At 36.3% G+C, this 18492-nt stretch overlaps 2 protein-coding genes across 5 annotated transcripts in view; one reads left to right on the top strand and one right to left on the bottom strand.

Annotated features, from left to right (window-relative positions):
- Positions 1–621: 621 nt before the first annotated feature.
- On the top strand, positions 622–6765 carry bmi1b (bmi1 polycomb ring finger oncogene 1b). Of its 3 annotated transcripts, XM_016272395.1 has the most exons (11): positions 622–990; positions 1593–1701; positions 4251–4382; positions 4517–4613; positions 4798–4853; positions 4965–5012; positions 5105–5213; positions 5416–5458; positions 5570–5668; positions 5793–5873; positions 5968–6765. In XM_016272395.1, the coding sequence occupies exons 3-11, from the start codon at positions 4265–4267 to the stop codon at positions 6295–6297; spliced, it is 981 nt and encodes a 326-aa protein (XP_016127881.1). In that variant the 5' UTR covers positions 622–990; positions 1593–1701; positions 4251–4264; the 3' UTR covers positions 6298–6765. The 3 variants fall into 3 exon arrangements, with proteins under 3 accessions (XP_016127881.1, XP_016127874.1, XP_016127891.1); XM_016272388.1 differs by lacking the exon at positions 1593–1701; XM_016272405.1 differs by lacking the exons at positions 622–990; positions 1593–1701 and adding an exon at positions 3372–3629.
- Positions 6766–11113: 4348 nt separating this feature from the next.
- Positions 11114–18492, bottom strand: part of pip4k2ab (phosphatidylinositol-5-phosphate 4-kinase, type II, alpha b) — a 16366-nt gene continuing 8987 nt past the window's right edge. The window contains exons 4-11 of one of the 2 annotated variants that reach the window (XM_016272370.1): positions 17558–17710; positions 17318–17464; positions 16943–16981; positions 15202–15297; positions 13997–14110; positions 13579–13831; positions 11749–11852; positions 11114–11651 (exon numbers count right to left, since the gene is read on the bottom strand). In XM_016272370.1, the coding sequence (XP_016127856.1) occupies positions 11571–11651; positions 11749–11852; positions 13579–13831; positions 13997–14110; positions 15202–15297; positions 16943–16981; positions 17318–17464; positions 17558–17710 (987 nt within the window). In that variant the 3' untranslated portion in view covers positions 11114–11570. The remainder of the gene's footprint in view (positions 11652–11748; positions 11853–13578; positions 13832–13996; positions 14111–15201; positions 15298–16942; positions 16982–17317; positions 17465–17557; positions 17711–18492) is intronic. The other variant, XM_016272376.1, reaches the window with a different exon arrangement.

Genomic DNA, 18492 nt, shown 5'->3' with positions numbered 1-18492 from the left:
CGAGTGTAGATAGCCTAACTGATTGTTACCTCTAACCAGAAAGCATTTTAATACCACATTTTATGTATAGTCTAAAAAACTGAGCAAAAGTTAGGAATGTACATTTTTTATTTATTTTTTTGCTTTACGTGTTGATAGGCTACATTTATAGCTAAAGGCAGGTCATTGAAGTGAAATGCGTATATTCTGCATAAGTTGCATAATGGGAACATGCTGGCCAATAAAACATAAATCTTACTTGGGAACAAAATATAAAAATCAGCGTGAATTGAAAGATAGAGAAAGCATTTAGAGCGTCTTGCCATATTCCGCTTGCCTTGTGCCATTTTTAAATGCAGCCTAATTCTGATTTATTCAAAATAACCCTTCTGCTTGTTCTGCATTTGGGCATTTAGCACTACGTGCGATTTTTGTGAAAATAAAGAGAAATGCTGCTTTTCTAAAAGTTCTTCATTGCTTATAGTCTAAGAATCATTCCGACCAAACTGCGAGGCTTGGCGAGGGATTTTCCTCTTCAGAAGTGGTGATGTTTGACAAAGACATCCGTCAGAGGGGTACCCTATTGATGGTATATACCCCACTACTAATTCCCAGGCTACCCGTAAAGAATGAGATCACGTGATGGAGTGGGGCGGTCGAACTAAGCCATTTTGGGGACTGTGTCAGTTTGCACTGAACCATCAGGCACTGTGTTTTTCAGATCGCCGTGCAGGACAACTGCGCCTCTGGAATTGACCATCTATGACCGGAATCTGTGGATTTATCTGTAAATCAAATCGGAAAGAGCCGGCGAAGAGTGAGCTACGTTAACCTATGTGCAACTGCGCAAGAAGGCCACAATGAACACGGCGGTGAAACGTTAGAGCCATTGACAGCGTTTGCAGCTCATTCCAAGATGGCCGCTTCGGTAGCATTCGTTTTTTGCTGATCGACTCTCAAGTTTCATTGTCTACCACAACAAAGCTAAGAAACCATCGCGAAATATACCGGGTATGTACGCTTTAATGTTTTTTACGCTTTTCCTTTCTTTTCTCTCTTATGAGACAAGAGAGTAACAATGTTGCCTCTTGTAGGCTATATGAGTGTTTCTCATACGTACGATTTTCATTTCAGTTTTGTCACATTTCTCATGAAACGCAACCGGTGACATATTTGAACACAGTATACATGTTAATGAGTATGCCATCTTTATAAAACTGAAATATATATGTTCTCTTCATGTGTTGTTTTTCATCTTAAAATTCGGCGCGCGCTGAAGAACAGGCGAGTTGGGGCAGGTGTTAACGGGTGACCACTTTCATCCATTTCTCCACGCTCGAAAATCAAACATTAGATCTCTTATTTTATAGAGTTGAGTAGTCTAGAGATTGTATATTTAGGAAAAATTTACTTTACCGTGTTTTAATATCGTCGATTAATTTTATTAACTTAAATTCATGTGCGTATTTGCGGGAACCTCTTCTAAGATGAACCACACGAAACCAGAACATTGTTTTGAGGCTGTTAACATATAGCCTATTTTACATGTTTTTGAGCTTGTTAATTAATTGTTTGTCACTGAATGTAACTTGGCTTCTGTGTTTTGTATTTAGCTTTTAAAAATAACACAAACACTGTCTCGATTCTATGCAACTGCCGTGAGACTGGGTTGGACCAGGACACCTCTGACTGAACCGAACCTTTTTTTTCTTTTTGGACAAGGTAGGACAAGAGTCCTAATTCTAAGATTTTTTTTTTTTTTTTTAATTTCCCGTTAGTTTAATATATACAATATTGTCTTTATTAATCAGTCAGTTGTTAACTGAATATGTGACTCACCCCCGCTCAGTCATAGTTCATAAAAATATTGTTGATAACTCCATCCAATAAATTAGATAATGTAAATATATTCTAACATCGGTTGTTAACCTAGTTCTCTTTTGTTTTCCCATCTGACCTTTTCACCATGCCGTGCCTCACTGATTTATTTATTAATCTTATAGACTATATATTTTCTACACATTTTGCCACACAGCAAATGTTTCATAGTCAAATCATAAAATGCTTGCTTGCAATCATCTTTCAAAAAATAAAAGGAAAACGACACATCATAGTAGTCCCGAATATCTAGAGATGACTTATCTGCAGTATTGACAGATTTACTGTAACTGCAGTCTTTCCTTGACCTAGACCTCTTCTTTCTTCACAGAAAAGACAACAGTTCCGTTTCCAGAGTGTTAAATGTGCTATCAGATACGAAGCATAGTGTAATCTGAATATCATTACTAAACCACATAGATTGGTCTTATGAGTTTTCATTATTGGACAAGCTTGAGAAATGGCTTTCCTTAGGCCAGCCAGTTCCAAACCAAAGCACACCTGTTTTGTCCGCCTCTGCTGGAAACTTGGCCAGCTTGTTTCTGTAATCACTGATCAACAAATTCACTTAGCCTATGTAAAATAATTCAATCTAACTTCCGACTAGAAGTTGTTCGCCTACTTAATAAAGAAGGAAAAGTAGGCAACAGAAATATTTTTTTACAGTGTTTTGAATAGTTTTTTTTTATTACCACTGACTGAAATGCAGTGCGTTGTTCTGCACCTTTTTAATGGTAGCCTATTAAGTTCGCTATTGAGGTATTTTGTTATATTATTGTAGGCTATGTCTTTTATGTAGATCTATCAAACATATTTCTCAATTACTGAGCAACTAACGTTATTTAAAGGTTGGACTGTGTCAAGAGAGTCTAATTTTATTTGACGGCAATGCGTTGGATTCTACCTAGACCTCTTCTTTCTTCACAGAAAAGACAACAGTTCCGTTTCCAGAGTGTTAAATGTGCTATCAGATAGGCCTACGAATCGTAGTGTAATCTGAATATCATTACTAAACCACATAGATTGGTCTTATGAGTTTTCATTATTGGACAAGCTTGAGAAATGGCTTTCCTTAGGCCAGCCAGTTCCAAACCAAAGCACACCTGTTTTGTCCGCCTCTGCTGGAAACTTGGCCAGCTTGTTTCTGTAATCACTGATCAACAAATTCACTTAGCCTATGTAAAATAATTCAATCTAACTTCCGACTAGAAGTTGTTCGCCTACTTAATAAAGAAGGAAAAGTAGGCAACAGAAATATTTTTTTACAGTGTTTTGAATAGTTTTTTTTTTATTACCACTGACTGAAATGCAGTGCGTTGTTCTGCACCTTTTTAATGGTAGCCTATTAAGTTCGCTATTGAGGTATTTTGTTATATTATTGTAGGCTATGTCTTTTATGTAGGTCTATCAAACATATTTCTCAATTACTGAGCAACTAACGTTATTTAAAGGTTGGACTGTGTCAAGAGAGTCTAATTTTATTTGACGGCAATGCGTTGGATTCCGAGCACTTCATTGAGAACGGTGTATGAGTGAACATTAGCAGTTACAGGATATTGATATTTGAAAATGTGACGCTGAGCTAACGTTACCCACACATACCGATGTCGCAGTCGAGAGATAGCGGGATCACAGATGCGAGCTCTCCAGCTTCGGTTGACTGTGTTCCTCATTGAAGACGTCGGCAAGGCAGGGAAGAGCACCAGTTATTTTCCCTTTCACATTTGGCAGCGAAACGTGCTGAAATGATGGTTGTACGACGTGTTTAACAGGTAATAGTAGCCTACTTACCGCTTCTTAAACAATAGTGTGTGGTGCTCAGGGTGCAGTCTCTTGCGAGCGAACTCGCTTGGACTCGGGGCTTTTTGTATCAAAATGGCAGCCACGTTCAAGTAGCCGCATGCTTTTTAGAGAGAAACACTGTTGTCGAGAGGAAGTGGTGGCGTTTGACCGTTAATTGGTTGAATTTATGGTCATTTGTAATAATCCGGTCCATCTGCGAATCTGAGGTATGCGGCTCCGTTTCGACTGGCACAATGCCAATTACAACCCGTCGTCATAGCAACTGTACATGTGGGCATTTGGCTTTCACTCTCACCTGTACGCATCCGCGCAAATAAAAGAAAACCGTTTTAACTTGTGCTTGGACTTTGTCCTGAAACACCAACGAGTTTAACCGAAGGCGTAATTAATTTAGAATAACACTAGTTCATTGTAGCCTATTACCGGATTACACGTAAACAGCCTAACATTAGATGTATTTTGTCTGGCTTTGTCGCATTTTTGTCCGCTTCAAGTAGCCTAAAACTGGACCATCTAACCTTATAACCCGACTTTATTTTTTTCTAAGTGTGACTGTAAATATTAAAGAATGTATTTTTTTTTGTTATCAGGTTTGCGAACTCTCATGACAATGCACAGAACAACGAGAATCAAGATAACGGAGCTAAATCCTCATTTGATGTGCGTTTTATGTGGAGGATACTTCATTGATGCGACCACCATTGTCGAATGTTTGCATTCATGTAAGTCTGTCGTAATCTCTATTATTTAATTCTTATTTACCGTTAATTCGTTTCTTTGTTGGGTGTTCAAACTGGGCTGTCTTTTAAGCCGGCTTAAACAGTATTTTGTAATTTGTCGTCTGTTGTTTTCACAGTCTGCAAAATGTGCATTGTGAGGTATCTGGAGACCAGCAAATATTGTCCTATTTGTGATGTCCAAGTTCATAAAACAAAACCTCTCCTCAATATCAGGTAATGGCTGGGGAATACCTAGGAATTAAATTCAAATGCCTATTTTTTGATACCATATTTTTGAAATACTTTTAATAAACATCCATGTTGCTTGTTCATCCAGAAAATACATTAAAGCTTTACATTTCTGTACATCAAAGAAGGCTCGGTTTGTATACCCCTCAAAAATGGTTGTACATTTCAGGTCAGATAAGACCCTTCAGGACATTGTTTACAAGCTGGTGCCTGGTCTGTTCAAAAGTAAGTTTTTTTTTTTTTTTTTTAAGTTTTCATTTTAATTATGTTTATTTATTATTTATGTGTTCAAACATTCATAAATCAATAGTGATGTATTGTGCCTTTGTTACTCAGATGAGATGAAACGAAGGAGAGATTTTTATGCGGAGCATCCAGTTGATGGTAAAATGTTAAGATAATAATTGTGATATTTTAATTAATAAGCACTCTTGTTTTTTTAATCTAGATGTTGTAATTATTTCTCTGTCCTACAGCTACTAATGGTTCTAATGAGGACAGAGGAGAAGTGGCAGATGAAGACAAGAGAATCATCGCTGATGATGAGATCATCAGTCTGTCCATTGAGTTTTTTGATCAGAACAAGTAGGTTCAGTTCAGTATAAGATCCTTGTGGAGTGTAATTTGTAATTATCATCACTCAGTGATCACTTTCATGTTGCTTATGAAATTAATAATGAAATAATCATTAGTAAAAGGCATGTAAATGTAGCAGGTTACCTCAGATGTGACATTTATAGTTTTGTAGTTAGACATTGCATTTATTATTTTCTCTTAAAATGATCAGGATTGACAGTAAAGATGGAGAAGAAAAAGAAACCACAAAAGAGGTAATTCATTTCTGAAGAAATTAAATATTTTAGAACTTGTTTCATGAAGTCAGTTTTAAAGGGTTATAGTGGACTACTTACTGAATTTTTGTAATGATCTCATTTTTCTAGGTGAATGTAAAGCGGTACTTACAATGCCCTGCAGCTATGACAGTAATGCTTCTCAGAAAATTCCTCCGAAGTAAAATGGATATACCATGTACCTTTCAGGTAATCTCCTCTCTAAACTTGTTTGTCTTACTTGTGGCCATGTTTTTGATGTAAAAGCGCACATTTTGCACTTTTGAAGAATTTGTCAATATAAGATAAGATTTAGTTTCTATTTTTCTTTCAGATTGAAGTTATGTATGAAGATGAGCCTTTGAAAGATTATTATACTCTTATGGATATTGCTTATATCTACACATGGAGAAGGGTAGGAGTATTAAATCTGATATATTTAACACATGGAACTGTGCTTTTATATTTTAGTCCAATTGCAAAGATAATAACATGTTGATATTTTCCAGAACGGGCCCTTGCCATTGAAGTACAGAGTTCGGCCTGGTTGCAAAAAAATGAAGTTGAGCAGTCCAAGGGATGATATGACCGGTGGCAGAAGGCCTGATATAGAAAGCGATTCCAGCAGTGACAAACCAAACAGCCCGACTGCTGCTGCCGCCCCATCCACATCCTCCTCTCTGCCCAGCCCAAGCACTCCTGTTCAGTCTTCACATCCCAGCTTCCCCCATATCTCCACCGTTAACGGAGTCTCTGCCAAAGTGGGCCACAATGGCCAAAGTCCTTTCAGCAGCAAAGTCTGCAAAACTTCTCATAATGGCTCCAACTCTCTTGGGTGACTTGCTTATGGATGCCAAAGCCATCAACCCCTTGCAAACAGAGCTGTGATGTAGATGCTTTCTTTATAAACCACCGCTTCAATTTTTTATATCATTTTTAAATATATTTGTTTTGTCACCACGTGTGAAAACTTTGTAACACAGCATTGTTTGTGTTATATTTTGTATTAATTACTATGGCATAACTAATATTGTGAAGATTACTGGAGGGAAACTCAACAAGAAGGAGAATGTATCTAGGTGTTTTTATAAACTCTGTCTTGTTCATTTTAGATTAGAACATCAATGTATATAAATAATTTCCTTGTCCATGAAGTCTTCAATAAAACACATGGAGGCACACGCAATGTTTTGATTATCCAGATTGTATTGATTTTATTCGGGTGATATGTGTAACACCAAACTAAATTTGCAAAGGGCAGAAATTCAGCGTCAGTATTGTCTTGGATAAACCCAGAAAGTGTCATTTTTAAAAAATCTGATACGCTGGCCAAGTTGAGAAGTAATCTTTTTTTTTTCTCTCGATTTGTTGTCACGCGAGAATAGTTAGAAGACTCCGTATGTATACGTATAGCCTAAAGTTCAGATGTTTTTTCTTGCTTCAAATTAATGTTCAGCGGTTATTTTTTAAAGCCAATGTATCATTTACTGTTGTACAATATGAAACATTTGTCTGAATAAACATTTTACTTTTTTTTTATTACTAAATGCATCGTGTGGCCTTGATAAAACAAAACCACCATTAGCTATGTTGTTTACAATAGGCCTATTCTGCGACAAGAACCTACTTTGACCTTTGATCAATTCGGTTCTTATTTCAGAGGAGCTGCTTGATACCTTAACCTACTTTATTTTATTTTAGCTGTACATAATCTAAAATCAATTTTAATGGTCCAAACTGCGACATTTTTAATTTGTGGACGAATAGTTTACGACCAACAAAGCCGTATGATGCTCTCATGAACTGAAATGTGTTAATGATGTAATTTTTGTTCAGAGCAGGAAGTGTGCTTTGACTACTGTCTTTCTGTGATCAGTAGATATGATTCCATGCATATTCCATACACATAGTTCAAACAACAACCGGCCTAGTGACCGTGTGGGTGCAAACCACAAACATACAAGTTTATAGAAGACTAGTCCCGTTAAAGACTCAAATAAATGTATAAATAAATAGCCGACTAAGAATGGTTAGCAACGGCTATCTTTTGCTATACGTTTGCTTTGACTGCATAAAGTTAAAGATTTGATAAAGGTCTAGCTATGTCCAGCCGCAACAATTGTAATAGTTGCTAATAAGTGGTTTCTTAAAGAGTTTGTTGCTCGTCTTTCTTGTCCGTGGCAGATCCTTTACACAAATGTCAAAACACTGCAGGACCACGCTGAAAATGTACAAATATTAAGAAATCTAATGGCCTAGTGCAGAAATAAATTCTTAGGCCCACCGTCTCGTTAATCGCAATAATTTGAGCAAAATCAATAGGCCCAACCAATGATCTCTGAATAAACACCGTGTTTAATAGAACTGAATTAATAGACTGTTATCTATTAATTATCTATTGTCCTAAGCGCATGCTTGAATAATCACTTAAATTAGGTGTCCTGTAAGAATTAGCGGCAGTAGCTGCTTGGCCGGTGTTGAAAAGGCTATATCGAAATGTATTTAAAACCTTCCGTTTTAAATGTTAAGAATTATATTTGTATAACAAGAAATAAACAAAAAGTTCAGTAAAATACTATAGCTATTAGTTAAGTAAAATACATTAGCTTTTAAAAAATGTCTTAAAGACATAAATTGACGCCGAAGCGATTTTTTTCATTGCTAATTCATCCACAGATTTCTGTGGATAATGTCTGTGGCAATGCAAAGCATTAAAGTGTCTCAGTTTAAATATGGACCGATTTATTCTGGAGTAGTTGAGCTCAAGTGGTTCCTTTTGGGGGTTGCCTTGTCAATTAAAGACAACACTTATTTTGAAAAAATAGCTAAAAGAAAAATGGTTTTGACCTAAAAAGTACCATATGGAAACACAAATGTATCGCAAACATGTATGAAGAATAATCTTAAAGCGGAGCAGTTCAAAGGCTCTTCTTGATTAATTAATGGCACTCAGTCAAGATATAGAAATTATTGCGCAAAACCTTTCGTATTAATACAGCAAGGGTCATTAAAAATTACCACGCCTAAAATATGAGCCTCACGTAAACGATTTGTGGATTCTGCCCTATATTGTTTGTCATTTCACGGCAGCACGACGCGCCCTCTTCTGGCTGTAAGCGTGTAACGCACCTCTACAATATACACTGTAAATTACAGGTTAGGTTAAGATATGGATAGTAATATTAGGCCTTATAGTTTAAACTAAATGTAACAACATGCTCTGATCATCACTATATTTACAAATTGTTGCCTTTGAGACTCTTCATTATATCTTGAAACTCAAATAAAATCTGTTCCAATTACATGTAAAAAAAAAACATAGCTAAATTTAAGTTTAATAAACCATTATTTTTTTCTATCCATTGGTTTAATGATGAACACATCCAAATGTAAATCTTTTAGGGGAAGCACTTTATATTTTTTAATGATCTGTTTTTCGAAAGTAAGATTTTGCCATAATACATAAATATTACAACCAGTAATCAAGCGGAGCAATGCATCATTTTATTGAGCAATGCTTATGGGACAGAGTGCTTTTAAATATTTTAGGCCTACAGCACGTACACACAAGAGCTGCACACTTTCATGACGTAGATAACAGTTATGACAAGTAGAATGACAACCGATAATATCTTCCTTTGACAGCATATTTAAAAGGGCTCACATTTCCTTCAACGCTTTTTTCTCTTCCTCAAACATTAACGTATCAAACTCACACTGTACCATCAACATGGAAGCATGTTTTTACAAATTGCAACGCATGAGATCATAACTCTATACAATTTGAGACAAAGTGAAGTCATTTTCCCCCAGAAGCTCACATTGAGATTCACGTGTGCTGTACAGACATCAACTTCAAAGTCAGGAGTGTGTGTTCATGAAGCCTCTCGTCTCTTCCACTGGAAACTGTCCTAAAACAAGAACTGACATTGCTTATCTAATTAGTTATTGATAGGATTGAAATCAAAATACAGCAACACATCAAGCCTCAGAAAACATTAACAAAAAACAACTTCAATTATAACAACAATGTAGGAATCAAATTAGTAATTTAAGCAAATTAATCAGGTTAATAATTTCAGGAAAATCTTTACGTTTTTGTACCGTTAGGACTGCAACATTGACATAATATTGCAAACACATAATACACTTGCATATTTACACATCTACACAGGAACAGCAAAACCACCTTAGGATTCGTCCTATTCACCTTTCCCTTTTTAGAAAATAACATTTTTCAAACGTCTCTTTTTAAAAAAATGATTCAAATACAAAATTAAATAATTCAGAGTAAAAAAGGCACACCCTCGCACAGTGTATATATGTCAACACATACAGTAGAATATTTAGGATTACTTTGCAAACGATATTTCAGAAGAAGACATATCACAATATCTATATATTTGTATAATACTAAAGGTCTCTGGGATCACACAAAGTTTCGACAATGATGAGAGAGAGAGAGAGAGAGAGAGAGAGAGAGAGAGAGAGATAGCAACAGTAAGAGGCAGCATTCTCTCGCTCTTTACAGTGCAGCTGAAACACTATACACAGATTCAAGCATCTATATAGCGCCGGCACAACTGCATTCTCAAGAGAACGGCCCACTGTAAACTTGCTAAATATTACTGTAAAAAAAGGGAGGTACAAAATATGCTTCATTTTCATATGGTGTTCTCTAATCAAGAGCTAAACAACATAAAACAGGCAATGTTTTGTTCCTTCACTAGGGATACAAAAGTGGCAACGCACATGTAACCCATTAGGTGCTTAACACATTCTACGAATCACTACTATTGCATGACCCTCCGCGAGTCAGTGGTAAAACTGGAATCATTTGCATAAATGTTTTGGTGCATTACATCATGTGCAAAACCAGTTGCGTTATACTAAACGTTACTATCGGAGCCAATTACAAATATTGAGCTCCTGTGCAAGACTTTACAATGCACAACAGGCAGATCATCTAAATCCAATTTGCTGATTGGATCTTAACTATAAATGCAGTAATTGTTCCTGAAGTTGCATTCTTTTCCAATGTTACAAACGCTTTGTAAACCGATTTGCCTGCAGCTAGTGCAATAAACACTTTCAAACAATTATGTTGCAATTTATTTTTATTCTGACTCTGGTCATATTTGTTCAGGGCTAAATTTATTTTATACATTGAAATATATTTTAGTTATTTAAAACTGGACTTTTTATTAAAGGAATAATTCACTTAAAAATAAAAAAAATTACATTTGATGAAAATGTACTCTGTCTCAAGCCATGCAAGTAGATGAGTTTGTTTCCTCATCAAAACAGATTTGGAGAAATTTAGCATTGCATCACTTGCTCTCCAACGGATCCTCTGCAGTGAATGGGTGCCGTGCCCAAACATTATAAAAACATCGCAATAATCTGCACAAAAGTAAAAAATGCATTGATTAATTTGTTTATTACAAACGTGCATCTTTTTGCTTCACAAGACATTAATCGATCAGGTGTGGATTACTTGTGGAGTATTATGATGTTTTTATCAGCTCTCATTCTGACGGCACCCATTCACTGCAGAGGATCCATTGGTGAGCAACTAATGTAATGCTACATTTCTCCAAATCTGTTCAGATGAAGAAACAAACTCAATTACATCTTGGAATGTCTGAGGGTGAGTACATTTTCGGCAAAGTCAAATTTTGGGGTGAACTATTCCTTTGAGAACAATGCAATTTTCTCCGCAAAGAACATGAGGACAATAAATATATAAGCAGCTTTGAGAATTCCAGTATGATAATCATACCACGTAGCTGGGCACAAACAACATCACTCGGTTTCTCAATCAACAATATCTAACACAAAGGTACGGAACGCTATATATGCATGACTATATCACATGTATGCCTTATCAACCACATGGAGCCATAAACCTACCGAAAAATCCAACAGAGGAAAAAAAGTAAACAAATTGTAAACAAACAAAAAAAAAGAAGATCTTGACAGATCTCAGACGTGATCCTGTGACAAGTGGGAGAGAGACACTGGATCTGTTACCCACTGCAAAACCTCTCCCAGGATATGAGCTCATATGTGACCACCTGTTACTCCGCCTCACTCCAGCCTCGGGCAGCAGTTAGGACAGAATGGTGGTGATGAAATCATAAAACCGCTTTGAGTATTGCTCGGGGTTGACCGTTGAGATCTCAGCCCCTGCCTGGAGAAAGAAAGAGCAAAAAAAAATGTGTAGATGTTGAGTAAACGGAGGACTAATTTAATACTAGCACTGTGTTTATGACATATTGGACTCTCACCCCATGTTTGACTGTCTTAGCTGCGTGGGCTGCTTTCTTCTTGGCATCATATGGAGTGAGAATGTCAATCACCGCCATGAAGTAGATTTCTTTTTTGGGAGCATCTGAAAGGTAGAATGCGCTACTGTTTTTAAGCAAGATACAACTGTAATAAAGTGAGACAGAACTGTTGCTTGCTTTTTGGCCCAGTGCTGCACTGCCACTGAATATTTGACTTCAATTTAATCTACTGACCTTGTGCATCAATTTATATGCCTTGCAAACTGAAATGCATGGTTTTCTGTAATGCATTCAACATTGTTGTTGAAAATACTGCTGATTTGTCACCAATCTAGCTGGATAACGTTTTAAAAATGTGCAAAAATGACTTCTGACAGTCTTGAAAGCATTAGTGATGTGTTAACTACAAATCAGTCAGTAATGTTGTGCATCATTTTCCAGTAGAAGTGTGTTTATTAATTTATGAGTTGCTTTACAGCTGTGTAATTTTTTTTTTAGCTTGTTGCATATTTTATTTGTTTACTTGTTATTTATAATGAAAAAAGCAGGAAAATGTAACATTTAATGATTGAATAGTTCTAGTAAGTATAAAAAAGCATTTATAAAATTTTGGAGTTGCATTACAGCTGTATCATTTCAAGACTGTTTTAAAGTTTTGTTAAATGTTTGTAAAGAAAAAAAAGAAAATGTAACACTTAATGAATAAATATTTCCAGTAAACATCTACAAAATTTTGAAGTTGCAATACAGCTGTATACTTTCAAGATTGTTTATTTTTTTGTTTTTGTAAAGAAAAATGACAATGTAACATTTAATGAATAAATATTTATAAAAAGCATTTATACATTTATGGAGCTGCATTACAACTGTATAATTTCCAGCTTGCTGCAAAAGGAAAGACAAAAAAGACAAAGAAATATGGTAACACTTTACAATAAGGTTTCATTTGTTAACTATATTTAATGCATTAACTAACCATGAGCAATACACTGTTACAGTTTTTATTAATCTTTGTTAACGTTAGTTAATACAAATACAACTGTTTATTGTTAGTCCATGTAATCTCAGGTCCATTAAATAACATTAATAGATACAACTTTTGAATTTAATAACGTGTTAGTAAACGTTGGAATCAACATTAAGATTATTAAATGCTTTATAAGTATTTTTCATTGTTAGTTTATGTTAACTACTGTAGTTAACTAATGGTAACAAATGGAACTTTATTGTAAAGTGTTACAGAAAATACAACCTTTAATTAATAAATATTTCTAGTAAATATATAAAAACAAAATTGTATGTCAGGGCAAGAAAAAACTGAACTATTGACCTGACTGGGTAAAAAAAATATAATGTTACATTAAACAATAACTAATAAAAAATACTAATACATTTCTGAGCACTGAATGTGCAATATTACACATTATAATGTAAATATGGCTTAATGTGAAATATTTACAGAGCAATGGTGTCCCTCTATACTGTTAATTGTAACATATTTTTTTCCTCCCCAATGTATAATGATTTTTCAAAACTGTAATTACAAATATAATTCAGTGAGTTACCTGTTCAGTATTATTTGTGCAACAGACATGACACCTCAAAGAAAGGTGTACTATTAGTTTTCTAAGTAATCTGACTAACAATTTTGGTCCGGTGGACGATAAAACAGGCAAAAAATAAATTGAAAATGGCTCTCAAGCTATATCTAGGGACAAGAAAACGGTAAGAGATTTAGTGGGACAGTAAGCAACAACCTAACAGCCTACAACCTTCTAGCAACACCCTAGCAACTCTGGTTAACTTAATTCTAGCTGGAAACTGACTCACTTTCATGGCTCTTGATGGCATATACATCAATGGCAGGATCAAACTCTCCCGGGCCCAGAGGTCTATTGCTGTCTAGTGTGTTACTGGGGCTGTCTGGTGGGGAGCCGGTGGCCCCTCCGTCGCTCTCCGTCCCCTCCTCCTCTCCAGCGTCGTTGTCTTCACTCTCCTCCTCGGGCTGTTCCTGCTCCCCTCGCTCCACATCATGGATCCCCACCAGCAGACTGTAGTCCATCAGCTTCAGCTGGGCCAGGAACTGGAAGCACATTTTCCAAGGGATTAAGCATGAAGCATTCATTGTCTTTTTAATTAGACAGAGGGATGATTAGGACCAATGAGTGTTTAGATAAGAGTTTAATGAGCCAATTACAAACGAACAGGACGAAAGCAGTAAAGAACATGATGGATAATGCACACAGACCTCTACGTCGTTCTTCAGTTTCTCCAGGAACATTTTCTTGTTCTCCTCATCTATGTAGATTTTCTGGCCGTCATTGATGAAGTCATTGTCTTTGTAAGTTGGAAGCTCCTTGGTCTGTTATTCACATTGAGAAACAGTGTTAAAAGTTTGTCAGGAGTAACGTGTGTAAATTTAAACTTTCAGTTTACTCAGCAATGAAACAGAATGTCATTGACATATATAAGTCCAGAGTTTTTGGATTTGTTAATAGACTCAAAAAAGATCAATTAATTAATATAGAAATATTTTTACATATGGAACAAAATGAAAGGTGATGTGGTCATTTCTGTGCCATTAGCAGCACCAAATGAAATTGCAAAAGTTTGTTTCAGCAGCAATAAATAAATACAAATACATTATAGTTATATTTGGTGCTGCTGGTATCAAAGAATTAACACACTTCACATTTACTTCCTCACTGACTACAAAATTCAAACATTTAATGATGTATTTCTTGTTTTGTATCAACTTTCTGTTATATCACACTAAAATTCACCATCTAAAAAATAGTCTATGGGGGTGAAAAAAGTTTTGATCTGGAACTCTTTTGATCTGCTCTCACAACAAATGAACATCTGAGAATTCACTGAGTGAACTTAAAAATAGCAGATCACAGAAGCAGTGGAGTGTACTATAAAGCAGGCTGCCTCCTGTGGACACTCAGAGCAACAGGGTGTGATTTAGATTTCACGATTAGAGCCAACAGACAATTACAGCATTCAAATAATTACAATGATTAAACCAAGGGTTATTTCCTAAATGCCTACTTCCACAAACATCAGCGATTCCAAACCAAAGCCTACAGCTAGTGTCAAGATTAAAGGGATAGTTCACCCAAAAGTTGAAAAAATGTGGTCGTCATTTGCTCTCACGTTGTTCCATATGAAGGTATAGTATAACCCCCTATGGCTCAGAAGAACACTTAAATGCTGACACACTAGTATTCCGGTTCTTTTCACAAATTTCAGCAGAGATTGTCGAAGAAGAAGTCACCGCTTTATTTCTGGAACAGGAAGACAACTTAAAGCACCAGCCCTGGGCTTGGGTTTACAGTCCCTTGTGGGATCCAGAGGGAACGGTGATTTCCTGAGGCAAAATGTGGGGTAAAGCATGTTGAAGAAGAACACAGAGCAATATGGGACAGCTCTTTGCTGTCGTGTCCTTACGTGTCTTATGGCGCAGTAAAAGCGTGTGGCAATCCGGATGGTTTGTAGCTTTTGGCTCATGCGTGATTTGGACGGAGCCTCCTCAGGTGGACGTGGCTGCAGGGAAAAGGAGCGTCAGATGCAAGCAGCGTCACCCACAAATCAGTGCGTGGAGGTGAGAGACGAGGGCTTTCTAGATAACTTTGAGGACTTGTTTTCTTAGTCATTTTTAACTTCATTTCATAAAGCAAAGGTGTAAAGCCTTCAGGAGAAAATGGAAGAATTAAAAAGATGGAAATATCCCACATAAATGCATCAAATGAAAACACACCAAAAGTACAGAGCGATATAAAGTTGACTGATAACATGTGCAGTAAACAAGTGAAGACACAAAATATCATGGGAGAATGTTAATGGGATAGTTCACTCAATGAAAATTCTGTTATCATTCACTCACCATCAAGTTGTTCCAAACCTTTAGGAGCTTCTTTCTTCTGTTGAACACAAAAGGAGATATTTTGAAGTATGTTGGTAACCAAACAGCTGTTGATCCCCATTGACTTCCATAGTATGGAAAAAAATACTATGGAAGTCAGTGGATACCAGAAACTGCGTGGTTACCCACATTCTCCAAAATAACTTATTTTGCGTTTAGCAGAAGAAAGAAATTCATACAGGTTTGGAACAACTTGAATTTGACAGATTTTCATTTTGGGAGAACTATGCCTTTAAGGAAATCACAGTTGCAAAGGAAGTATTCAATCAAATACAGTGAATGACAACAAATCTAGTCTGTATATGACACATAATTACAAATATACATCAGTTAATATTTGCCATCTTTGAGAGTATCATATACAGCATTAGAATGTAGATACAAAATCTCAATGGAGGAGAAAGCAATCAAAGAAACAATTTAACATGCCAGAAAGACTAACATGCATGTAGAAAAAAAAAAAAAAAATATATATATATACATGCATATCATTCACATGCCCTCCATATGTACACAGCAATGAAAAAACACAAGATCAGGGTTGCCTTATGTGAGAGAATCCTGTACACAAGTATAAACTGCAACTCATTAGCCTTTTATTAATGTACAGAATGTTTTTATATAGTTACTACAGTAAATCAATGTAAAAACGTGTAATCCAACAAGTCAAATGCTTCCTGAAGACAAGTACTCAATCTCTGATCTATTATTTACAGTGGTTTCTGTTACCATCTCTTTACATTCAGAGATCAGTGCACTTAAATTACAGTGTAAAACAATAGGGTATCACAATATACAGAGACACTACGGTTCTTAGGTTTCAATGAATCCAATTATTTTCATTCTTCTCAGGACCATTACTTAAATGAATTAAATAATACCCCTAGACTACAAAGTGCAGTTTCCCACACTCTGAAGCAAATTAAATCAAGCAAACACTGAACAGAAAAGGAGCACAGAGAGTATTTCTTCCAAGGAATGGAGTAGAAAATGGGATCTTTCACACAGGATCATTTTATTTTGGGAGTTTATTAATACACAACACACATGGAAAGGAAAATTATGTTATAGTTGTGGTTATGTTTTTTTCTTACACATAATTTCCAAACTCAGACATGCAATACATTCAACATGCAAATGTGAGTTCATTTTCTAATGTAATAATACACTGGAAATAATGAAAACATTTTTAGCACAGAAGTTCACCCCCTTTTCAAAAATTCTATTCCTTCTACATATAATTGTAAAAAATGAGGGAGAGTTTACCTTTTCTTTGTCGCTAGCCTCTCTTGCCACTGTGGATCCCTAAAAAAGTACATAAAGTCGTCATTAAAAAAACATTTATTGACTTTTTTTGTTCTATGCCACAATCTTTTCTGAAGTTATTTAACTTGCTTCAATGACACATTTCAAACAATTCAAGGTTTGTTCATGAATCAGACATCACTACTTTCCTCATGAACGTACCAGGGAAAACTAGGGTGGATGTCATGGTTTTCTGTGAATCATGATTTAAAATTTTGTATGCCTCAAAAGCCTTGAAATAGCATACGTTTTATGGACCACTTTCATGATGCCCCCATCCATTAATTTTTATTATACTAAAGACAAGACAGGCTCTTCAAACTTAGAATTTCTCACCTTCAGGTCATATTTTTTATAAACAGGCAGCCGGTGACTGAAGACATTGCGAGTGACTATCATGTAGGTCTCATCTCCATCCACTGTGAGGCGATACATACCCAGAAACTGAGGGAGCAGCGTGTTTCCATGGCACTCGACTATATACTGCAGTGGGCCAATACAAAAAAAAGATTTACTTCACAGCTTGTGATACTCATCGTAGGATCATTTTAACAAATAAATAGATGCTCCCTCTACCTGGTGGTACTTTTTCAAAATGTTGTGCATCTCGGCCACGTCCTCGCTGGTGATGATCTTGATGACATACCTCTTATTGTGCGATGTGTGGAAACGAGCTCCACTACGGCCCTGAGCGTCACTGGGAATTGGGGCCCTGCGTGTCAGAGAGTTCTGCCACGGGAGGAAAGAACAGTGAAGGATTTCACACTGCCAGGCTTGCACTAAACAGCTCCAATAAAACGGTGAAAAGCTACTGGCACTTCTCCTAGACTGCAGTCTGCAGTCAGCCTGGAATGCCAGACTGTACTGTCTGGCTACTTCTTTTATTGAACCTCATCTCAATCTGAAACGCGTTGGCAGATTTTGCTCATTTGGATGGCAAAACATCCTCTTCTATGGCAATGGGGAAAATGAGAAAGAACGTGTGGCAGTTACTGCCCTGTGCAGAAAGACAGGAGTCAGTGGGTTTGCATTAAAATGGCATTATTCAACCAGCAAAAGCACAGCTGCGTTACTGCCTGTGCTTTGGATGACATCTTTAGTATAGCTGCCAAAAATGCAAGGTCTCTGCGGTTCACTGCAATAGACACACTCTGTGTTGCAGCTGAGTGGGATTCGCTTTCACGATGTTAAAAGCCGTTCCAAATTTCTGACGAAAAATGATTTAATAAATCAGTGGTTCTCAATTGGTTTTGCTTTAGGATTCCAGATTTGAATACCAAAAATGTATCAAAATGTCAAGATTATCAACAAATCGATCAGAGAAATCTGAAATAATAATCTATTAATAATACAATGAACTGCACAGGCCGAACAATATGCAAAATTATTTTATTTATTTTTTACCTTGTACATATGCCAACATTTTTCTCATGACTATTAGAAGTCTATTCTACCTGTGCACAATTTCTTGGTTTGCTGCATTATCATTGTCCCCCCCCCCCCCCGCGTTT

Source organism: Sinocyclocheilus grahami, unplaced genomic scaffold (genome assembly GCF_001515645.1).
Source record: "Sinocyclocheilus grahami isolate Dianchi unplaced genomic scaffold, SAMN03320097.WGS_v1.1 scaffold5.1, whole genome shotgun sequence".
In the NCBI taxonomy this organism is placed as follows: domain Eukaryota; kingdom Metazoa; phylum Chordata; class Actinopteri; order Cypriniformes; family Cyprinidae; genus Sinocyclocheilus; species Sinocyclocheilus grahami.
This window is presented reverse-complemented; position numbering and strand designations above follow the sequence as displayed.